General features: G+C 36.0%; 3 protein-coding genes across 6 annotated transcripts; all 3 read left to right on the forward strand.

Moving 5' to 3' along the window:
• The first annotated feature begins 1,110 nt into the window (after positions 1-1,110).
• Positions 1,111-6,061, forward strand: LOC119983649 (proteasome subunit alpha type-6). Its single transcript, XM_038827342.1, has 9 exons — positions 1,111-1,343; positions 2,278-2,372; positions 2,468-2,549; positions 3,103-3,199; positions 3,934-3,992; positions 4,121-4,203; positions 4,345-4,440; positions 5,465-5,524; positions 5,648-6,061. The coding sequence occupies exons 1-9, from the start codon at positions 1,268-1,270 to the stop codon at positions 5,738-5,740; spliced, it is 741 nt and encodes a 246-aa protein (XP_038683270.1). The 5' UTR covers positions 1,111-1,267; the 3' UTR covers positions 5,741-6,061.
• A 485-nt stretch (positions 6,062-6,546) lies between these two features.
• LOC119984563 lies at positions 6,547-13,024 on the forward strand. Of its 4 annotated transcripts, none has more exons than XM_038828562.1 (8): positions 6,547-6,909; positions 7,528-7,849; positions 8,458-8,655; positions 8,923-9,195; positions 9,914-10,016; positions 10,188-10,306; positions 10,994-11,170; positions 11,872-13,024. In XM_038828562.1, the coding sequence occupies exons 2-8, from the start codon at positions 7,547-7,549 to the stop codon at positions 12,688-12,690; spliced, it is 1,992 nt and encodes a 663-aa protein (XP_038684490.1). In that variant the 5' UTR covers positions 6,547-6,909; positions 7,528-7,546; the 3' UTR covers positions 12,691-13,024. The 4 variants fall into 4 exon arrangements, with proteins under 4 accessions (XP_038684490.1, XP_038684491.1, XP_038684492.1 ...); XM_038828563.1 differs by having other exon boundaries at positions 6,547-6,887; XM_038828564.1 differs by lacking the exon at positions 7,528-7,849.
• A 3,598-nt stretch (positions 13,025-16,622) lies between these two features.
• LOC119983698 lies at positions 16,623-18,163 on the forward strand. Its single transcript, XM_038827391.1, has 2 exons — positions 16,623-17,014; positions 17,596-18,163. Exon 2 carries the CDS (start codon positions 17,607-17,609, stop codon positions 18,081-18,083), a length of 477 nt encoding a protein of 158 aa, XP_038683319.1. The 5' UTR covers positions 16,623-17,014; positions 17,596-17,606; the 3' UTR covers positions 18,084-18,163.
• Positions 18,164-21,033: the final 2,870 nt, after the last annotated feature.

A 21,033-nucleotide genomic window follows, 5' to 3' on the forward strand; every position in this document is an offset into this window, starting at 1 on the left:
TGATTATGTGGGTAAAGCATATTACACAATTATTTAACAACAGTTCATTAAATAATTTTTTAACAATTTCACTCTCTCTCTGTCTCCTCTTTTTAACATTTCATTCTTCCTTTGGACTCAAATCAACGGCTATTTAATTAATGATTAGTAGCATACATATAGCCCTCTCCCATGTAAGGCATGATAAAGTTAGAGATGTAAAACGGACCGGGCCGGCCCTGAGGTGGCCTGTGAATCATGCGGGCCGAGCAGGCCCATCACCTGAGATTTGAGGACTGGGTAGGCCCCCAAATCTCAAAAATCCAGGCCTGACATGCTAATTACCCAAAGCAATTTGACATGGCAGTTTGTCTAAATATAATGAAAACGTTATTCTAGATAGCGTTTTCTCATTTAAAAGTCAATTAGACTTAGTGACGTTGCTCCATACAGCATCATTGTTAATGCCTCAATTCAGAACAAAGTCAAATGTCATTTTGGTAAAAAAAAAAACGAAGAGAATGTCATTGTGGTATTTAAAATTTTACTCTTTATTTTTAAAATTAGTACCACTCTTTGTTGCATTGAAACCTTCTTTTTTATTGTGAGCAATTCTTTAGATATTTTTCTTATACTTGGCAGACATTTATAATTTGTAGCTCACAGAGTAATTTGAGTGTAATATTAATTTCAAATTGATTTGGTGAAAATAATATCAAACATCTCATTCAAGCTTATAAACTTCACGTTCACTTATTAATCTTTTGATATTATAGTTTATAATATTCCATTTGTTTTAGGTTAATATTTTATTGATTAACATTATTTACACCCCTTTTTTTACTAAATACACCCCACTCTAGTGTGTTTTTAAATAGTTAATAGGATGTACTTAGTAAAAAATGGGATGCAAATAATGTTCATCTATTTTATTTTGAACTTCAAATAATAAAATAAGCTCGCAAGAGAAAAGAAACAAGTAATCACGGCAAAAAATGCCCATATATAAACCCATTACATTTAAGTTTTGGGCTTCTCTTATTAGGGTTAGACTCGGATCAAAAAGCCCAAAGCCTTTTTTGAGTAGCCCGATCTGGCCCGTCGCAGACCTCTGATTTCTTGGCAACAAAGCCTCCCCTGCCGTATTTCCTCCGTTCGTCTCGAGAGCAAGACTTCTACTGCTCTGTGAGCACAAAATCTCAGAATCGCTCGCAGCCACTGTTTCCATTGTTCTGCCTTTTGTTATAATTAGAAGAGGAGAAACGAAAATTCAAAGCGAGTAGTGAGGATGAGTAGAGGGAGCGGAGGAGGATACGATCGTCACATCACTATCTTTTCGCCCGAGGGTCGTCTCTTTCAAGTCGGTATGTCAAAATTTATGATGTTTCAGTTTATAATAGCTGTATTCGTTTTGTCGCTGCTGCGGCTGCTGTAGCGATTAGCGATTGTGCGTGAAAAATAATGTTGATTCGTAGATTTGCTTGATTTGTTAACTTTTTCGTGAAGAGACTGAGTTATTATTTACATGATGTCGAATTCCTTTGTGAAATTTAATTAGTTGGTGTATTTCGAGCGCGATCAGGTTATAAGGGTTTTTAGTGAGGAAAACTTACCTTGAAGTTTTGGAATGGTGTCCTTCATCTAACTTGGCCTTTTGTTTGGATGCCTAGAAAGTAGTGGAAAGATGGTTTCGAAGTGAAAAGGATATTTGAACTGGTTCTACTGGTACTTTATGGCAGCAATATTAGTCCTTGCTATTTGTAGTAATTTTGTCTAATCCTGTTTTCATGCCATACGGACCTTCCTCCTCCTTAGTAAAGTGATGGAATAGGTTTTGAATGCCATTTTTGGTGATGTAGGTTTAATATTTGATTGTTTGTTGATTTTGTTTGGGAAATGAGAAAAAGATTGTTTTAAATCTCTATGTTACTTGTATATTGAAGTGAGCTAATTTATTGCCATAATCCTAATGTAGTAATGTTAAATAGGAATTTCATGGACCTTCCTGTTCTCCCGTATCCGAGCCATATTACTTTATACTGTTGATGCAGATTCGAAACAAATTATCATATTCTACCTTCTTTAATAATGACTTTCAATCTTTCAACGGGCTTATGATCATCAGAAGAAGAAATTTAATATATAATGATTTAATTGGCTGCAGGAGGTGCAGGCTTGTTTGAAACTTTTTTTGGGAAGGAAACATAAGAACACAATATTTTATTTTGTTGCAATGCAATGAGTGTTCTTTTCTGGCTTTTATGTTCTAACAAGTCTGTTTTCTCCTTGAACCTGTAGAATATGCTTTTAAGGCTGTCAAGGCTTCTGGGATCACCTCTATTGGTGTACGAGGAAAGGACTCTGTATGTGTTGTGACGCAAAAGAAGGTCCCGGTAAGTGCCTGGTTGATTATGCATGCTAAAATTTTGCATTACTACTTGCAGCTTCAAACTCTCATGGACTTCAAAAATGCAAAATTTTGACGCAGGACAAGCTTTTGGATCAGACAAGTGTCACACATCTTTTCCCCATTACAAAGTTCCTTGGGTTACTAGCCACTGGCCTGACAGGTTTTTTCTTATGCCTTTTTTGACTATTTATTCATTTGGTATCTAGCTTTTCGAATTTGTATATTTGCTTTGTTTATATTTTGTTATGGGATGGTTGTTTTTTTAGGGTACTTCCTCAAGGCTTTATATGTGTTAATTATCCTCATTGGATTAAAATCAAAAGATTTAACTAAATATATCTTCTTGTATAAAATGTGGAGGTGTCGGGAATTGTGATTACGACATTACGTGAGGTTTGAGCGTGCTCAATACTGTTTTCATTTAAGGAAAACCAATTTTATTTCTGAATGGCATAGATTTACATTGGAAGCTGACTGAGTCATCTATACTACCATTTGATATAACTATACAATGCTCTGTCACTCTCTTGCTTATTTGGGTTTCCCATAGTTTCAATCTTTTACTGTTTTTGTTTATCAGTTCCTATTCAGGTCATCGTGGTGATTAAGTAAAGTTGCAATTTTTTATTGAGTGCATGACAACATGTAAAAGCGTACAGTTTTTTTAGCTTTTAGACGAGTGGTCTAAAGTGTCTTTTGCATGCCATTTCCAGCTGATGCAAGGACCTTGGTTCAACAGGCAAGGAATGAAGCAGCTGAGTTTCGCTTCAAATTTGGATATGAGATGCCCGTGGATGTATTGGCTAGATGGTATATTTATTTGTCTTGCTTGTTTTTTATAGATAATGTTAATGTGCAACATCATTTCACATGTTAACTATCAACTACTAAACTGGTCCCACAATGTGTTTTGAGTAGGAGATGTTAAAGCATCCGTATTTCCAAAAAGATGCCTCAATCTTTCTTTTTCTTTTCTTCCCCCCACCCAAGACCGACAGGCGACACTGAGGTTGTGTGCTTTACTTTTAGGATGTGGTACCACGTGGAAGGGGATTAGTTAACTGCTTGCCTTGTCAGTCATCACAATTGGAATAAGTGGCAAAGAAACTCAATATGGCAGATTCCATGTAGCTTTGATTGAGATTTATGTAAAAGGTAAACAACTCTCGTGTGCAAGGCTCCCACAGTTGATGCATGATAGGGGGAGTGCAGATGTACACAACCTTACCCTTGCAAGTGGAGGGGTTATTTCTGTTACTTGAACCTGTGTCCTCCGAATTTCAAAGAACTAAGGAAGAAACTCTCCATTGAACCACGGTTTCGCCCTTTGATTGAGGTTTTAGGTTTGATTTTTATAGTTGTTGTGGCAAAGTAATGTGAATCACATCTAGCCCGCTTAAGTATATATTGACATTTATTAGCAGTTCACGAAATGGATATATGCATTTTTATTACTGCAGTTTTTCAAAAGACATTGCTTCTGTTTATTTAAAATTTTACCTCACCTAATGAATTTTATTTTGCCGAAATCCTTGTATATGCAGGATTGCTGACAAGTCACAAGTCTATACTCAACATGCTTATATGAGACCACTTGGAGTTGGTAAGTTTTGGTCTTCGCCACGGTTTGAAAGACTCTTTGCACAAGCTCCATGTTAGTGCAGTTCGTTCTTTATTTAAATTCTGATTTTTTTTCACTTCTGCCCAATTCGACATATTTGTTGTTACCAGTTGCCATGGTATTGGGTGTTGACGATGAAGAAGGGGCTCAGCTTTATAAATGCGATCCAGCTGGCCATTTCTTTGGCCACAAGGTATGATGCTTTGTCATGGCAGCATTGCATGCTCTACTACTCCCCCATCAAAATTGGCTTTTTTGGTCTCCTTTTCACTTTTTAGCATAATATTTTTCTGTTTACTCATTGCATGTATCTGAGATTTATAATATTCTTTAGGCGACTAGTGCTGGTGTGAAAGAGCAAGAAGCAATTAACTTCTTAGAGAAGAAAATGAAAAATGATCCGGCATTTTCTTATGAGGAGACAGTACAGGTAGATGCTATTTCTCTTTCTATAGATTGTGATTTTCTTACCATAGCATGGATGTGCAAATCGTCACACCTGTTAACGTGGCCATTTTTCTTGTCTTTCCATTCTTAGGAATCGTGTTTCAGTAATGCCGTGCCTTATTTTTTTATTGAAGGATAATCGTATGACCTTAGCGAAATGGTTTATATCCCTGTTTGCCAAGGAATAATGTACATATGTTTGTAATGTAGTTTAATTTGCTAGGCTTCAAATAGTTATGTATACTTGACTTAATTGGAGCTTCTAACATTGTCTGTTTTAAGTAGTAATTTTCTTGTTTGTTTATGTAATGTATGCTTTAGATATTCATTTACTAGGCTTTGTACTTAAGACCATCTATCAATTTTCTCCTTTGTCTCTCTTGTGAATGGAAAACTATGATGAAATTGACGCTTGATTAATATTTGAGATAGAGAGGCAGAATTCTTTGTTCCAATGATCTCTCGAGTAAACTTTGATGGAAATAAAAGAGCCTTTGAGGGGTATGGAATTGAGTACTCATTGGACTCAAAGCAACTGGTTGCATTTACTGTGCTTCTGAAAAATTATTCTCTTGAATGTCTTTGACTCCTTATCTCTTAGTTATTTGGATTAGTTTTTCTTGCACTTGGTACATGCTAGGGATGCCCTTGGTACCTTCTAATACATTCTTTTCTTTTCTTTTTTGAGTAGTGAATTAAATATACAGCTTGACTGGCTGTTCTGGGTTCTCATGGACAGATAATCAATTGCAAACCTCTTCTTACTATTTCTGATTTTCTTTATTACAATATTAGTTGGTACTGCATGCAAACAGGAATTCAGAGAGAAAACTTTGTTAGATGTTTGCTACAAGCTAGCAATATAGACTGCCTTTTCTCTCAAATCTTTGTGAACTGTTAGGTTGATATTTTTGGTTGCTTCAAGCATTGATTAAAACTTGATGTTTGTACAATATGCATGCTCTTTTTTCAGTGGCGTAACTCTGCTGCACTTGTTTTTTTTGTAGACGGCAATTTCTGCCTTGCAGTCAGTTCTGCAAGAGGATTTTAAGGCCACTGAGATTGAGGTACACAATATAACCTTGAGGGCTCTCAATATCTTAGCACTTCTTTTAGGAGAATCGTAATAATCCTCCCTATTTGAAAGATTTTTTTTTGACCATTGATGACACAAATGATTATTCATATAGGTTGGAGTTGTGAGGAAGGAGAACCCAGTCTTCAGAGTGTTGTCTACGGAGGAAATTGATGAGCACTTGACTGTTATAAGCGAGCGAGACTGAAGGCTGAGCCGTGGTAGAAGACGCGAAGAATCCGTGCATGTGTCAGCATTCCTAATGTCAGCCTGCAGGGTTGATTGTGCCTTTTATTTTAGATGACTGTTGTATGAGATTTAACGAGTATTTCGCAATTTTAAATTTGAATCAACATTGAACCGTATTTTTTTTAAACTTGTCCTTTGTTTAGCAAATGGACTGATAAGTTTACTCCTTATGGTGGGTTGGTGACATGATTTCACGATTATGTCGAGAATTGAGCATAGGCTTGCTTCTTGCAGTGAAATCATCCGGTTATTAATATAATGTAGTTTATTAGAAAAAAAATTTGAGCTTGTAATTCCACATTTTCCTTTCGTAACTTTGTGGTTATGTGTTGAGTTTTGATCTAACTTCGTCTGGCATCAAGTGGGAACTTGTCTGTTGTTAAGTGAGAATGCTCTGGGTTGTAGTCCAATTTAGTTTGTCGTCAAATGGGAAAGTTATGTGTGTACGAGTTTGATCGTCCGAGTTTACGTTCATGTTGGTTGTGTGGGCGAATTTGATGGTTTGAGTTTATATTCATATTGGATGTTCTCGATTATAAAAAAATTATGTGCGTGAGAGCTTGGTGACTCGAGTTTAAGTTCATATTTTCATATTGGATGTTAAAATGATAAGTTTATATGTTGAAACTTGAAAAGAAAAACTTATATGATGTCTCGATCATTAAAAAAGAAACAAAAAGATAAAAAAATGTACTCATTTTATTTTGTTTGGATATAATTTAAAACCAAACACAACTGATTGCAACTGAGAAACCAAAGGAAGATGGGAGTTATGCAGTTGGAGAGTAACCAGCAGCTTCTGAACTTCTTCGTGTCATTGACGTGTAAACAGCATTCCTCACCGCTCTCTCATGGTGGGGGCGGTTTCAACATCTTCTACGAACGACCTGTTTTTCTCTCACTCATATTCGGCCACGTGTCCTACGCCTTTCGACTACATTACACATGGTTCGAGACTTTGCTTCGCGGTTAATCAATCCATCGAAACTGTAGACAACTCGAAATTCCTAGAAACCAATCACACAGCAACGATATTGTGGAGACGGTCGTGCTAATTGATATTGATTTCATGGAGGGACAAGTGTAATCGGAGATCGCATTTTCAAGTTGAGAAATCGAGCTCTTCAGGTTTTTTTTAGAATCAGATTATCATCATGTTTTACGCTATTGTCTTCTTCTTCTTCTTTTTTTCTCTGATTCGCTTGTCTTCTTTTTTTCTAATTATGATTTTGAATTTTTGTTACATTCAGAAGGCTTCGGTGTTGATTTTTTAGTTTTGGGTACAATTTAGGGGATTATTAAGGTGGAGAGAGAGGGTATTAGGGTTTACGTTTATTAGGGTTTTGGTTTTCCGGCGACCGAGAATAATGAATGAGATGGGGTTAGCGGTGGGATTTCCAATATCGACTTCCTGTTGATCCTTGGGTTTCCCGGGGACCAAAAACAGGGCTGTTGCTCAATTAATGGGGACATGGACATTCTTATATGTCATTGGCTTTACTGTTTCATTCTTTTTGTCCTATATTGATTAAGAAATTGTTGTCATTGGCAGTTTTTCTTTTGAATAATGAAATAAATATTGAGAATTTTTTTTAGCAGAAAACATTGTGCAATTGATGTGCTTGTTTTACTGATTTAGTTTTCTAAAATTGCAAGTAGATTTGTTTGGCATCCATGATTTTAAATATAATAAAAAAAGAGATTCAGCATTTTTAATAGTCCATTTATTGTTTGCTTTTTAATCAGGCATAAAAAAAAAAAAGTCATGGCAACTGCAACCATGGCTTACGCAGCTGGTGCAGCTGCCCTTCTATATTACACGATGAACCGTAAATTACATTCAACTACATCTCAAGAGGATGATGATGAAAATGAGGGTGTTGATGTGCCCAGCCATACCCCTTTAGGCATAGAACGTGTATCGAATAGGCTTATACGGGCCCCTGCAACATGGTTAGAAACGATCTCAACCTTGTCGGAGACTCTTAGGTTTACTTACTCCGAGACTTTGGGTAAGTGGCCTATTGGGGATTTAGCATTTGGAATCAGCTTCCTTCTGAAGAGGCAGGTATGCGAGTTTAATTTTTATCCATGGTTAGTGGAATTTTAAGATTGTAATTGCTAAGTGAGGAAATGATATTGTAGTCCTTTTATTGATTATGTCTTAATTTTTGGTAGGATATGTAATATTTAGTTAAATCAGATTGAGTAAAATGTGAACAATGATAGAGGAAATTTACGAGTGTATTTCATGTCAAGGATGGTTTCAATTTCATGATACACACATTACAAAATTGTCCTGGTAGAGTTCATGCCAGGTTGTTATGCTAAGAGAACTAAGATATGCTTCTTACTTTCTAATAAGAAGGATCTCTCTCATTGTAACTGTATTGGTTCATACTTGGTATATGCCCATAACAATCTATCATGAGTTCATGACATTCTTGTAAGAGTATAGAGAGATTTCCTTTGACGCAGATGTCAGTTGGATGTATTCTCTGGAATCAGCGTATGAGATGACAATAAAAATACAATAGAAGAACTACCAGGATAAAATTTTGACTGTTTCACTAGTATTTCATGTACTTCTCAATGCTAGTTTTGAACTGTGACGGTTGTTGTGCTGGATAGACTTTTGAGTGCCCTGAATTCTCACCATAATAATATGCTTTGCAGGGAAATTTAAATGTCAGCAGTGTATATGGTGGTAAAGACAGTGTACAGCTCGAAGGGGCAGAAATTGTAGATGAACTTAGACATATGTTACAGTTGTTAACCCTTTGTTGGCATTTCTCAAAAAAGCCGTTTCCTTTGTTTTTGGAGGAGACGGGTAATTCTGAAGAAAATGTTCTGCTTCAAGAAGCCAAAGCAGGAGTAAGTAATGCTTTAGTGTGATATACTTATCTCCTTGCTGTTTCTTGCTTCATTTACTTTTCAAACAGAGGGGTGGTCCGGGTGGAGGCTAAGGGAGTGATGGTTATGTTTTATAGTACAAGTTCTACTGAGCATGAGCCATGCAATATAAGAGGATTAATTGGGGTCTATGCTGCTTGGTTACCAGCTTTTGTGCGGCATTTTGCTCAAAGATTCTAGTGCTTGACTACACTGCTCTGAACCTATCATTCATTTTATGCCTTGCAGATATTGAAACCGGCTTTTACAATCTTAGTTGACCACCAAGTCAAATGTTTCCTCTTGGTAATTCGTGGAACCCATAGTATTAAGGACACTTTAACAGCTGCTACTGGAGCTGTGGTGCCATTTCATCATACTGTAGTGCATAAGGGAGGAGTCAGCGATTTAGTATTAGGCTATGCACATTGTGGAATGGTTGCAGCTGCTCGGTGGATTGCAAGACTTGCCACTCCTTGTCTGATCAAAGCCCTTGGTGAACATCCAGGGTACGAAGTAAAGGTAAAAGAATCTAAAGATGCAAATTTCTTTGTTATTTTTCCTTTCATATGATTGTCGATAAAAGGGAATTTCTTAATATCTGAAGTTAAGTGAGAACTCAAATGTCTAAAAATTAGAAGGAAAATAAAAAAAGAACAGATACGATAGGCAACATGATTGTTCCCAGTTTGTGTTCTGCAATTCTAAATGTAGCTGTTAAAGTGGTTGGCCATTTGATTGCTGTAGAGGTATTTGAATGGCTTGGTTCAATCAATAATTCTTTTAAGAAAAATAAACACATAACCAAAGAAATCTATAGTCATGGTTTAAGTTTAATTTATTTGATTTCCATTTGGGAACTTATAGAGTCATAAGAGATTGTATTAGGTCTTACTTTTACATTTCTGAAGGTATAGATAATTTCTGGTAGGAGTATTTTACTTTTGGTTATTTTTCTGAAAATTAGGCAGTCAATGCATCTCCTTTTTTAGGAAAAAAAGAATGTTGCATATTTTTTTCCTCTCATTTCTATGAACTACATAAGTAACCTTCTCTTTATGTTGCAAAATAACACTCTTATCAGAGCTTTTGTATTGAATAATTCTGAGGAAACCTAGAATTTTAAGAAGTTTAGTAATATAATTATATAAATGACATTGCTTGGACTTTCTTAATTTTCCTTTCGTATTATTTGCTGCGTACCAAAAATTTTAAGTATATATCTCTTGAAACCTTGCAGATTGTTGGGCACTCTCTGGGTGGAGGCACTGCGGCGCTTCTAACTTATGTATTACGGGAGCAGAAGGAATTAGCAGGAGCTACTTGTGTTACATTTGCTCCAGGTGTGTTCTTATTAAATTTATGCCCTTAATGTTTGTGCTGCTAGTCATGAGACCCTCATATCATTACATGTTTCCTACTGCAGAAGACCTTATCTTTTTGTCATGTTTTACTATTTGTTCCATATTCATTTAGCGGGCTGATGCTTAATGTTTTTTTGGTATCCTGTACAGCTGCTTGCATGACATGGGAGTTGGCTGAATCAGGCAATGGCTTTGTTACTTCTGTTATAAATGGATCCGACTTAGTGCCTACATTTTCGGCCGCAGCGGTAGATGACTTGCGTGCTGAGGTTATGTTTCAGAATCCCTGCTTTAGTATTTGAAATCATGTTTCAGATCTCTCTTCTAGACTTTTAAGCTTTTTTGCTACTTTTTGAGATTTGTTACCTTAAGTTGTTGCTATTCCGTTGTAGAAGCAGTCCTGTACTAGGTTGGTTGTATGATTCTTTATTATGTCTAATTTTCCATCTGCATTGCCTCAGCACAGTTAAGGATGTCTTGGTGCTTAGTGTGTTCATTTTCCCTTCTTAAGATTGGTTTGATTCTCTGCATTTGCACTCAAGATGGCGGTATTTACATATAAAACAGTAATTTGTATTGCTTTTGCTGATTAAGGTATCAATCACTAGCACGTTTAGATCGAAACTGAAAAATTTAGCCATTTCTTCAATCTTAACGTATACATATCCTCAGCAGAAAACTAAGCGATTTGTTTCTAGCTACTGTCTTCTTCTTTTTTTTGGTTTTTTTCCAGTCGTTCTTCATTGTTAAGTTTTTTTAGTATTTGGGTTAAGATTGATCCATTCTCATCATGAATTCCAGCAAGTGATAGATAGAATCTAGGATGTGGATGGTAGCTCCTTGGAGGTTGTCAAAACCTGTATACTTGGCTTAGGTCACAATTTCTATAAAATATTTTGTTGTTGTTTTTCTATGTTATGCATGGCCATAAATCTAAATAATAATTTTCTTTTCAGGTGACAGCGTCAGCTTGGTTGAATGATCTGAGGAATCAGATTGAGCGAACCAGAATTCTTAGTACTGTTTACCGTTCCGCATCAGCACTGAGTTCCCGACTTCCATCCATTGCCAGTGCTAGAGCCAAAGTAGCCGGAGCTGGGGCAATTTTGCTCCCTGTTTCTAATGGTACACAGGTAGCTTATCCTTGTCCATAGCAAAGTAGTTTTCCTGTAAAATATCTATCTAGTTCCCTAATCGTAGAAAATCTCTTCTCTCCACATGAAGGATATTATGGCCCTCATTTTCTGGGTGCCATTCTTTTTTTTAATCCGTTAAAATTTTAACATAGCTAGACGTGCTTTGAAGGTTTCAACTGCGAACGAAGTCTTGTCATATTTATTTAACACTTAGGTGATGCAGATTGATGAAACAAAGTTGGAGTCTGATTCACAGTAGCCTAATTACTTTGCAGAGTCTTTAGTTATTGCTTTTGTAAATGGGCAGTCCCGCCTTATTGACCATTGATCATCTACAACTCTATTATATTATATTGACATTTGGATCCTTATCAGAACGCGATCATTTAGTTGATCATCAGATTAGATAACTTTTCATGGGATCGAGGCCAAGTCCAATACATGGGCTAAAAATGTATTTATTTTTATGTTTTGTTAGTGATAACAAGAAACCAAGATTTGTTTCTATTTCTCTTACTAATTTCTTCTAGTGGGTTAGGTGTTGACCTATGCAGTCAAACATTTTGGTTTGGATGGGTTGACATTTTTCTCAATTTAGAGGTGTCCGTCAGTTGCTTTTGATTGTAGATGACCTCTTCTTTTGAATCTGCCTGAGTGATTGTGAGGGATGATTGATTGACAATTTCTGCTTTCTGCAGGTTGTGATGAAGAGGGCCCAAAGCATGGCGCAAGCTGCATGGACACGTCCTGGCCTTCACTTGTCCTCGTGGTCATGCATCGGTCCCCGTCGTCGAGCAACGGTTGTTTGTCCAAGTGCAAAAGAAGAAGAAAGCTCTTCAGGATCTCTTGCTAGCAAAGGAGAAACATCTGAGCCTTTTCTCATGTCCCCCCAAAAAACCACGAGCACAACTGCTGAACTTCCCATCTCTTCTGGAAGAAAGGAATGGGTGTCAGAAATTGAGTACTCCGATGAGATTGCTGATCCTGCTGATTGTAATGCTGATCTTGAAGATGGGGAGGACCTCATGGGCCATAGTACACATGAAGATCGCATGAATGAAGTTGAGTTGTGGCAACAACTTGAGCACGAACTTTACAGTGCAACAGAAGAAGATGCAGACGCGATGAAGGAAATAAGGGAAGAAGAAGAAGCAGCCCTGGAAGAGGTGGGTGGGAGTGAGGCAGAAAGGACTGCTCCAGAGACAAAGGAGGTTCACAGATTTTTTCCCGCTGGTAAGATAATGCATATTGTTACCCTTGATGCTGGTAATGAGGAAAGTGAAGGGGATACCCCTACCTCTAGTCACTCGGACAGTAACCATTCAGCGGAGACCAAAGTTGGAATATTCCTTACCCCTCGGTCACTGTATAGTAAATTGAGGCTGTCGCAAACCATGGTAAGCGATCATTTCATGCCCGTATACAGAAGACAGATCGAGAAGCTAATTAAGGAACCCGAGGAGGAAGAGGCATGTAATTCCAAATCTAGTGAATATGCAGGAGAGGTGGTGTTATAGTGGAAGCTATCATTCAACTGATAACTTACGAGTTTTCGACGTCGTCGGTCTTTTTTGCTCTTTAGGAATTTGTTTTTCTCTGACGGCCTAGTGACTACAATCCTTGATTCCTTTTATGGTCGCAAAAGAAACCCTTTGGTGGAAGCCACACAATGGCAGTGCGGTGTCCGTCATATCTTGAGTGAGTCCTCTGGGGAAGAGGTTGGAAGGTTGTACCACATATTTTCTTGTTAGACGGTATGAATAGGACTGACACACTGTAAATATGATGTTGGGCAAAAGTTGATTCATGATTCCTCCATTTTAATAAATTGCTCCTTTGTGGCTCTGAGCATTGTTTACTGTTAGTAAATTGTCTAGGTTATGAGTTTGTTCATATAAATTAGACATTTTTATGTCATTTACTTAACTAATCTGTGTTGGTTCTACACATTAAGAAGTTATAGAAACCACATGAAGTTGGAAACACAACTAAGAAACTAAAATGAAATAAAAGAAAAAAATACTGCTAGAAATACATATACATATACATATTTATATGTATGTATATAATATTAGGAATTCTATTATGCATCATTGTTTTCGCCATTGATCTAAAACATTTGGACCCCTAAGGCTATCCACAGCAGCAACTGGGTATCAAAATTGCACTCCAAATTTGGAGTTCAAGTTTTGTCTTTTTGTGTAATTGAAGCCTACATCAGAAACTGGGTATCAAAACACACTGTAAATATATTGTTTGCTACACTGCTACTGGACATCCATGGTAAGACTGTAGCAAACGGTAAGTTTATTTTATAATTTTTTATTGGTGTGGGTCCCATAGAAATTAAAGTTTTAACTCTTTTATACTTTAATTTTCTTTCTTTCTATATATTTTACATCATTCTTAGCACACTAGTTACTTTATTTTTTGTTCATATGTTTTTTCAACTTAATGATTTCAACAAATTACATATTAAATTCATTAATCATTATTAAATAGGGATAAAGCATACAAAAGTATATAATATAATATCACAAATGAAAGAATTTGAAAAATAAAATATATAAAATATTACATCTTCTTGACACAAAAATAAATAAATATTGAATAAAATAAATATTATAATTATTTACGTGATATATAATTTTAGAGAAATGTTAATGTTAAATCATAAAAAGTGATTGTAGAAATGAATATTTAAATAATTAAGAGTATCATTTAGAGTTTCTGTTGTGTGGTGATATTGTTAAAGAAACTGTAAATCTATAAAAGTTATACTTTTACTGTAAATTTAGAGTTTTTGTTAAGAGTTTCTGCTGTGAATAGCCTAAGCAGTGCATCCCATTTGTCATTTCACTTATCCATGTCTTTAAAAATGGTATGGATTTTAAATGCACATGGGAGAATATAGGGTTTCAAATTATTATATTTAACAGGTCTTTCTTTCAACCTATATACTGATATAATGCAATGTATTCAAGCTGGCAAGCAATGAATGATTTGGACATGCCCACCACAACAACTTGATAAATACACCTCCATCAATTATAATGAAGAATTCTACTCTCCACAAAACCATATTTATATCCCATTTATTTATTTTTTATTAATTAATTAAAACCCTCCATTTATTTGTGATGTATATTGTTTATTTGCTATAATTACAAGATAAGTCACACTCACATCCAATTAAAGCTCATATCAATCATCATCGTACATGTAGAATCTTTAAGATTTATAATACAATAATTACCGAAATATTTCTTATATAATCGCCCTAATGAATTTTAATATTACCAACCTCCAAATTATTAAAATTCATTTTCCTCAAATAAATTAGAGATGTCCTTTTTTTCAAAAAAATAAAAAAAAAACCAGGACGGCCTTCTATGTCAACATAAATATTTAAATTAAATTAAAAATGTTAATGGTTAATGATATCAGTTCCATTGTTTTTGGAGAGAAGTTGAACTATAAATGTCTGTTTTTGGGTTAATTTATTAAGAAAATCTTTTCTGATAACTTTCTGGGTGATGTTAGCAGTCAAATAACACCAAGATATTGTCATGGCAATTGTTTAAATTATTTATATGGATAATAATAATATTATTATTCAATAGTGTTTAATAATAGAAAATTAAAATCATTAAAAAAAAATATGAAATGAACACATTTATTGTCCAACACGGCACCAATAAAAAATTTAGCAACTTAGGACCACTTGATTAATGATTAATTATGATGATTAGTGTGAGACACGTAGTTATCAACGTCGAATATTTTGACTTTATATGATTTGTTTATATTGAATTTATTTTTTGTTTCAAAAAAAAAAAATATTGTTAGATTCGTTATTCCAAATACTACATATTTATGATTTTTCGAACCCTTTTAAAAAAAAAAATGGTGCATGCACCAAAATGGTGTAACTATTGGGTCCAGTCGATCTCGACGCTGGACATCCCCTAGATCCTTTCCAAACGGAGCCAGATGTGTCATTTCATATGACCATTGATTAATTAAATTGATTACTGTTTTTGATCAAACGTGAAACCTGCTTCAAACCTGCTTCCATTAAACTAAATATCATACACCCAGCCGAAATTAATAGTACCACTCTTCTTTTTTTTCCCCTTGTTTGACATGACAACTTAAAATTAATATATATATATATATATATATATATATATAGCATGATCAAACATAAAAAAGAGAACATTAATTGGGTTGTCTAGGGCAAGTGCCAGTTTCTTTCATAATCGATGCATCTATACCAATATATATGTGTGTGTGTATTGCTGTGATGTGAATTCTTTCTTGTTGACAAACTAATCAACCTTTCATGGTTTTAGAAGATTCGGAATTGACTTGAATCAAAGATGAAACTTATAATCAAACCACTTTTTTTTTTTCCAACTTGTCTTGTGTGATTTATGAGTTACCAAACATGTCTCACTCTAATTACCAATCTATTCAATCTTGTAGGTAGGTGTCATGCTTTTGACTTTATTTTCCTTGAAAATGTACCCTTTTGTTTTGCTTTCCATTATTAATTAAAACACTTCCTATGGTTCATATCTCACTCAATTAACCTAAATGGGCATGCCATTTAATATGAACTCACAAAAACTAGTTCCACACTTGCTTTAACGAAGCTTTGAAAATGATTTTGGTTCCTAATTAATCTAGCTATGTTTGATGGAGAAACTAATTAACAATAATTAGTTTTGTTAAATCCGGAAGTCTGTTTTCTTTTGCTAAACCCAAAATTAGTAGTCATTGTTGATTAGTTGTGGTAATTGCGATGTTAGCAACAGTAATAGTAATTGTGTTAAGTGAAATGTGATGTTTATACGCTCGCCATCCAAAATTGTTCTGATTTTGGGTGTGTGGCGGGTCTTGTCGGTGAACTTCCTCTCACATAAGTTTGAAGTGATGTGTGTCTCATGTGTGATTGTGTATCTCCCTCCCTCTTATACTTATCTGTAATGTGATTGTTTGGAACGTATAGGACTTGGTGATAAACGGAATGTGTAGTTTATAAAGAGCTTACACGCTAACATACATTGGGTAAGGGACATTTCCAGGTGTCCCATGCGTCCCACTCTTTTCCTACCTACTCCTTCATAACGGTTGATTTCAACATAGATCGTTCAATCGTTAATACATTAATACCCTTTAGAGTAAACAAAGGGTTGATTTCATCACAGATCATTCGATTGTTAATACATTAATACCCTTTAGAGTAAACAAGGGGTTGGGATTTGAGAAATTCCCATTGGCAAATCATAGTCCATCACAAGACAACATGATAATCTTTGCTTATCTGGCACTAGCACATCAATGGCCAGGATTCACCGACAGCATCTAATATAATGCTGACGTGGATTATACTAAATGCCACTCACTATATATCACCACCACCCTAAATCCTCAATCATTGGCTCTCTCTAACACTCCTCTCAAATTTCTCTCTCTAGCCCTCTTTTTTTTTCTCTTTATCTTTTTCTCTCAACACTTCGTACAGAGGAGAGGATTTTGTTGAGGTGAAACAAAAAGCAATCTCTTGGTTTGTTGCACATTAAAAAGGCTTTTGCCAATTGCCACAAGTTATTTGAGGAGAAAATTAATTGAAGGTTGATTTGTCTTTGCAAATGGTTCTTTTCATGCCTGGGATTTTGATTGCTGAAGGAGAGAAGGTTGAAGGAGAGTGGGAGAAAGAGAGATAAAAAAAAAGAAAGAAGCTACAATACCCAGAAAGCCAAGAAAGTTAGCAGAAGCAGAGAGATCCAGAAGAGGGAATCAAGTTTGTATATAATCAATCATCTGCTTCTGCTGGTAATTAATTCTTTGATTTCAACATTCTCTGCAGCTAATTTTCTTTTCTTGTTGATTATTGGGGACTTTTCCATTAATTATTTGTGAAGGTTTTACATGAGCCAAAACCAGATGTCTAAACTTCTTATTGATGCTTAACTTTCTTGATCAAGAGTCATTGAAATTTCAAGGTCATGATTGTTGATGATCAGCTTCATTTACAAATTGTTTGGTGCTTTTTTCTTGGCTACTTCCTGTGTTGTTGTCATGACTTATAATTTTCCACATCGATTGGATAACAAAAGTGATGTGGGTTTATAAAAAAAAACTCGTGTCCCTATCACAAAATGAGACATTTTCTTGGACGTTGAGTGAGACGGTCCAATAATAACAAAACTATGTGGGTTGGATGTATCCACCGAACTGGTAAACTCAAACTACATATTGTGCATTGGACAAACAAATTATTGGATCATGTTTTAATGGAGTTTTTTTTTTGTTCATCTGCAAAACATGAAACCAGATAATATGTTTCATTGGCTCTGTAACTATACACTAAATAGACGAATCGATGGATGAAGGGTTTGATATATTGATTGCAGGGTTATTGGCAATGTCTGCTAAAATAATCAGTGAACCAATGATGGTAGCAGCCCCAGAGACAACACAATCAGCAGCACCCACAAAGACAATTGGACAAATTGAAGTTGAATTTGTAATCTGTGAATGCTGTGGACTAACTGAAGAATGCACACCAGCATACATTGCTAGAGTCCGGGACCGATATTACGGAAAATGGATATGTGGGTTATGTGCAGAAGCAGTTAAAGATGAGACTGATGATCAAAGACTAATCACTACTGAAGAAGCAGTGGCCAAGCACATGAGCTTCTGCAAGAAATTCATTTCTTCAAGACCACCTCCTGATCCAACAGTGCATTTGATCGCTGCAATGAGGCAAATCCTTAGAAAAACTCTGGATTCGCCGAGAGGGTTAAGATCAACACCAAATAGTCCTAAAAAGGATCCAGAAATTCGCGGTGCATCGCTCGCCAGGTCCGAGAGCTGCCTCTCTTCTTTGTCTGGTTAATGCTAGAAGCCTAAAACTGAAGGTGAATAATAATCACTTGTTTAATCTTCCCCTTGATGCACAATTATATTAAAAAAAAAGAACCTAAAATGGTTGGGGGACTAAGATCAGATGCTTAATGTAGTAATTGAAAACAGAAGTTGTATATGCTGTTAGAGAATGTGATTTCTCTTTTAAGAAAATGTTGTCTCTTCAGTTGCCCCTGCTTATTGACTTCTAAATAGTAAATACTACTTACGCTTTGGCAGCTTTCGCAGAAAAAAGAAACTGTTTCCGTGATTTGAACCTATGACAGCCTGAATAATTTTGATAATTATGCTGAAAAATTCGAAGGGAGGGAATAATTGATGATGCAAAGATATTGTGTTCATCTTGGAATTCTATAGTGGTGTGAAACTACTTTTGATTCCTCACCCTGTTGGGTTGCAATTAAAGAGAATTTCTTTATGATATTTTCCAAATCAAAGGAGTATCCATGTCATAGGGTGCAGAATAATAATGTGGCTACCTCGTAAGACTTTATCCCACGTTGGATTGATATAATCCAACCGAGTGACATATAAGCAAGGATTCAATCAACACATTTTTTGAGTCTAAGAACAAATGAAGATTATCCGAGTACTTTTAGGCCAGACACAAAGAATCCAAATCTGAGGAACTCATCCAGATATCTCTCAGATTCATACACAAAAAGATTTGATTTATGTGGAAGAACAATTTTGTGTCAGATGGAGAACATGGCCTTGCTGTGCCTGTGATACTGGCTTCTGAGTGATATCAAAAGACAGGCTTTGAGTGACTAAAAATGGCTAAAGGTGTGCCAGAATTAGTGTGTTTTTGTCAACTAATGATCGGAGAAGAGAACAAAGTAAAGAAGCATAGATGGAGACTGGCTTCTCCTTTGCAAATCCCCACAAGTGACAACTCAGATAGCAGCAATCCCTGCAAACACTGCCAGATAGGTAAGTCACAGATCAATGGTAGTGGCCAGTGGGTTTTCTCAAAGATTGGGTCCTGTGCTGGGTAGGTCGGGTGCAGATATGGAACAGGTGGGCCTGGGCATGTTGTGATATGTAGACTATGCTTGGTAGGAACGTTCGCGGGCGTTAGAGAGGGGAGGGTTCAGGAACGTTCCAAAACCTACAAAACTTTAAGTTTTGAAGTTGTAATGAATCATTGCATTTTAGACAACATATATGCTATCATTTTTAATCAACATATCTGTTACCAATATATACGCTAACATATATGTTATTGACAAAATGGTCTGTTTTACATATGGTATTTTAAAACCAAAGTTTTATGATTCACACAAGGTGAGCTTTTGGCCTAATGATTGAAGTAGACTGAATATTTGGGTTTTGAAGATAAGTTCAAAGTACTCAACAGGATGTGAATGAGACAATTGAAACTTCAATGTCAAAAATGCAACCAGTGGTCTTGAATCTTGATTGGACAAATCACCCCAATTGATAGATTGATCAATGGGAATGATAAAGACCATAAGATTCACAATTACTCTGCTACATCTCTACTACTTTTTTCACCCAATAATTTTGATCTATCATACCTAAATTAAGATATCAATTTCTTTGTTTCAATCCATGAACCCTGTATTTGTTTATAATAACCGAGAATGACACAATACAAATTTATCCTTAAGACAATCGATATGAGCATAAACTCCAGTTGTTAGGCTTGTAGACATATAAATTTATGGCGTGACGATATATAGGGTAAGTTGGATGAACCCTATCCCCTATCCTCATGTGTGAAAAGAAGTGCCACCAAATCAACAAGCACTAATAAGTTAATAATGACTCAATGGACTCCTTGATCTTAATTACTATTTGGGGCAAGTGGAACTAAGGGAATGATGATCATTCTACGTGGAACAACAGTAAACTGTCTTAAGCCTAAAAAAAGAGAGGAAAATTACTCAAAGGTGGTGGGAGTGGATATTCTTGCCACCTAAGGGCTAAGGGCTGATAGAGAATATTTTAATACCTGAAAATTAACTGTTATTGTCTTCTATGATGGTAGGTAATTGTCAGAAAAGATAAGAAAAGAAGAAGAAGAAGAAAGAATCAACACCGAACCAGCTGCTACAAGCATCTAAAGTCTAAACTGATCAGATCAGACCGTCCACCAATATATATATATATGAAAAAATTTCAAGTGAGGGATCTCTCAATTTATTTAAAATGAGTGATGCATCTAACACCATTCATTATGTGTAAGTGTGACCCCCATACGTAACGGGATCCGTGCGTGAATGGTGTTAGATGGATCCCGCACTTTAAATAGAATGTGGGATCTCGTACCTGAGAAGCCCTCATATATATATATACCTTTTATCCATAAATAGTAAGTAGGTTCACTTAATACACATCGTAGATCCTAAAATATGCAATCAATTTGTAATCGTCGGATGAGATCTATGACAATCTTGCAAGATCAAAGATAGGGTCGATCATGAAGCTAGGTCACCAGTGTGTTGCCGTCGAAGAAGCTCTGACGGTCAAGTTAGTCAACGGTAGTGATATTTTAGTGAGAGAAGTGAGTGACTTTTTAGAGAGAGATATCAGGTTGTCGAGAGAGTAAATGAGGAGGGGTCCTCCTCTATTTATAGTGTCACAGGTCATGTGATCAACACGGATGTGCTTCTTCTTTGGATTGAGATTGGGCTTGAGGCCCAATATGGGGCTTCTTTGGCACCACAGGCCTCGGGCTTTGCTTGGACTTAGGCTAGACGTCTTTTGCGAGGATGCTTGGGCCGATCTGACTGAGGCTTTCGTTGGGCCTTCCAACATATATTCAAGTATTTCGAGTGAACGATTTTTGGCCCATACATATGTAATGGCAAAAAATAGCATGGGTCCAACAACAACGAAAGCCCAGCAAAAGTCCGAGTCAGAATCAGCATGAACAATGTTGTCAAAGACTCGTG

Source organism: Tripterygium wilfordii, chromosome 18 (assembly GCF_013401445.1).
Source record: "Tripterygium wilfordii isolate XIE 37 chromosome 18, ASM1340144v1, whole genome shotgun sequence".
Classification (NCBI taxonomy): Eukaryota; Viridiplantae; Streptophyta; class Magnoliopsida; order Celastrales; family Celastraceae; genus Tripterygium; species Tripterygium wilfordii.

Coding starts and splice junctions, on each gene's coding strand:
- LOC119983698 (XM_038827391.1), top strand. CDS start 17,607: ATGTCTGCTAAAATAATCAGTGAACCAATGATGGTAGCAGCCCCAGAG.
- LOC119983649 (XM_038827342.1), top strand. CDS start 1,268: ATGAGTAGAGGGAGCGGAGGAGGATACGATCGTCACATCACTATCTTT. Junction 3,993..4,120: donor TATGAGACCACTTGGAGTTG/GTAAGTTTTGGT, acceptor TGTTGTTACCAG/TTGCCATGGTATTGGGTGTT. Junction 4,441..5,464: donor CTTATGAGGAGACAGTACAG/GTAGATGCTATT, acceptor TTTTTTTTGTAG/ACGGCAATTTCTGCCTTGCA.
- LOC119984563 (XM_038828562.1), top strand. CDS start 7,547: ATGGCAACTGCAACCATGGCTTACGCAGCTGGTGCAGCTGCCCTTCTA. Junction 7,850..8,457: donor GCTTCCTTCTGAAGAGGCAG/GTATGCGAGTTT, acceptor TATGCTTTGCAG/GGAAATTTAAATGTCAGCAG. Junction 10,307..10,993: donor TAGATGACTTGCGTGCTGAG/GTTATGTTTCAG, acceptor TTTTCTTTTCAG/GTGACAGCGTCAGCTTGGTT.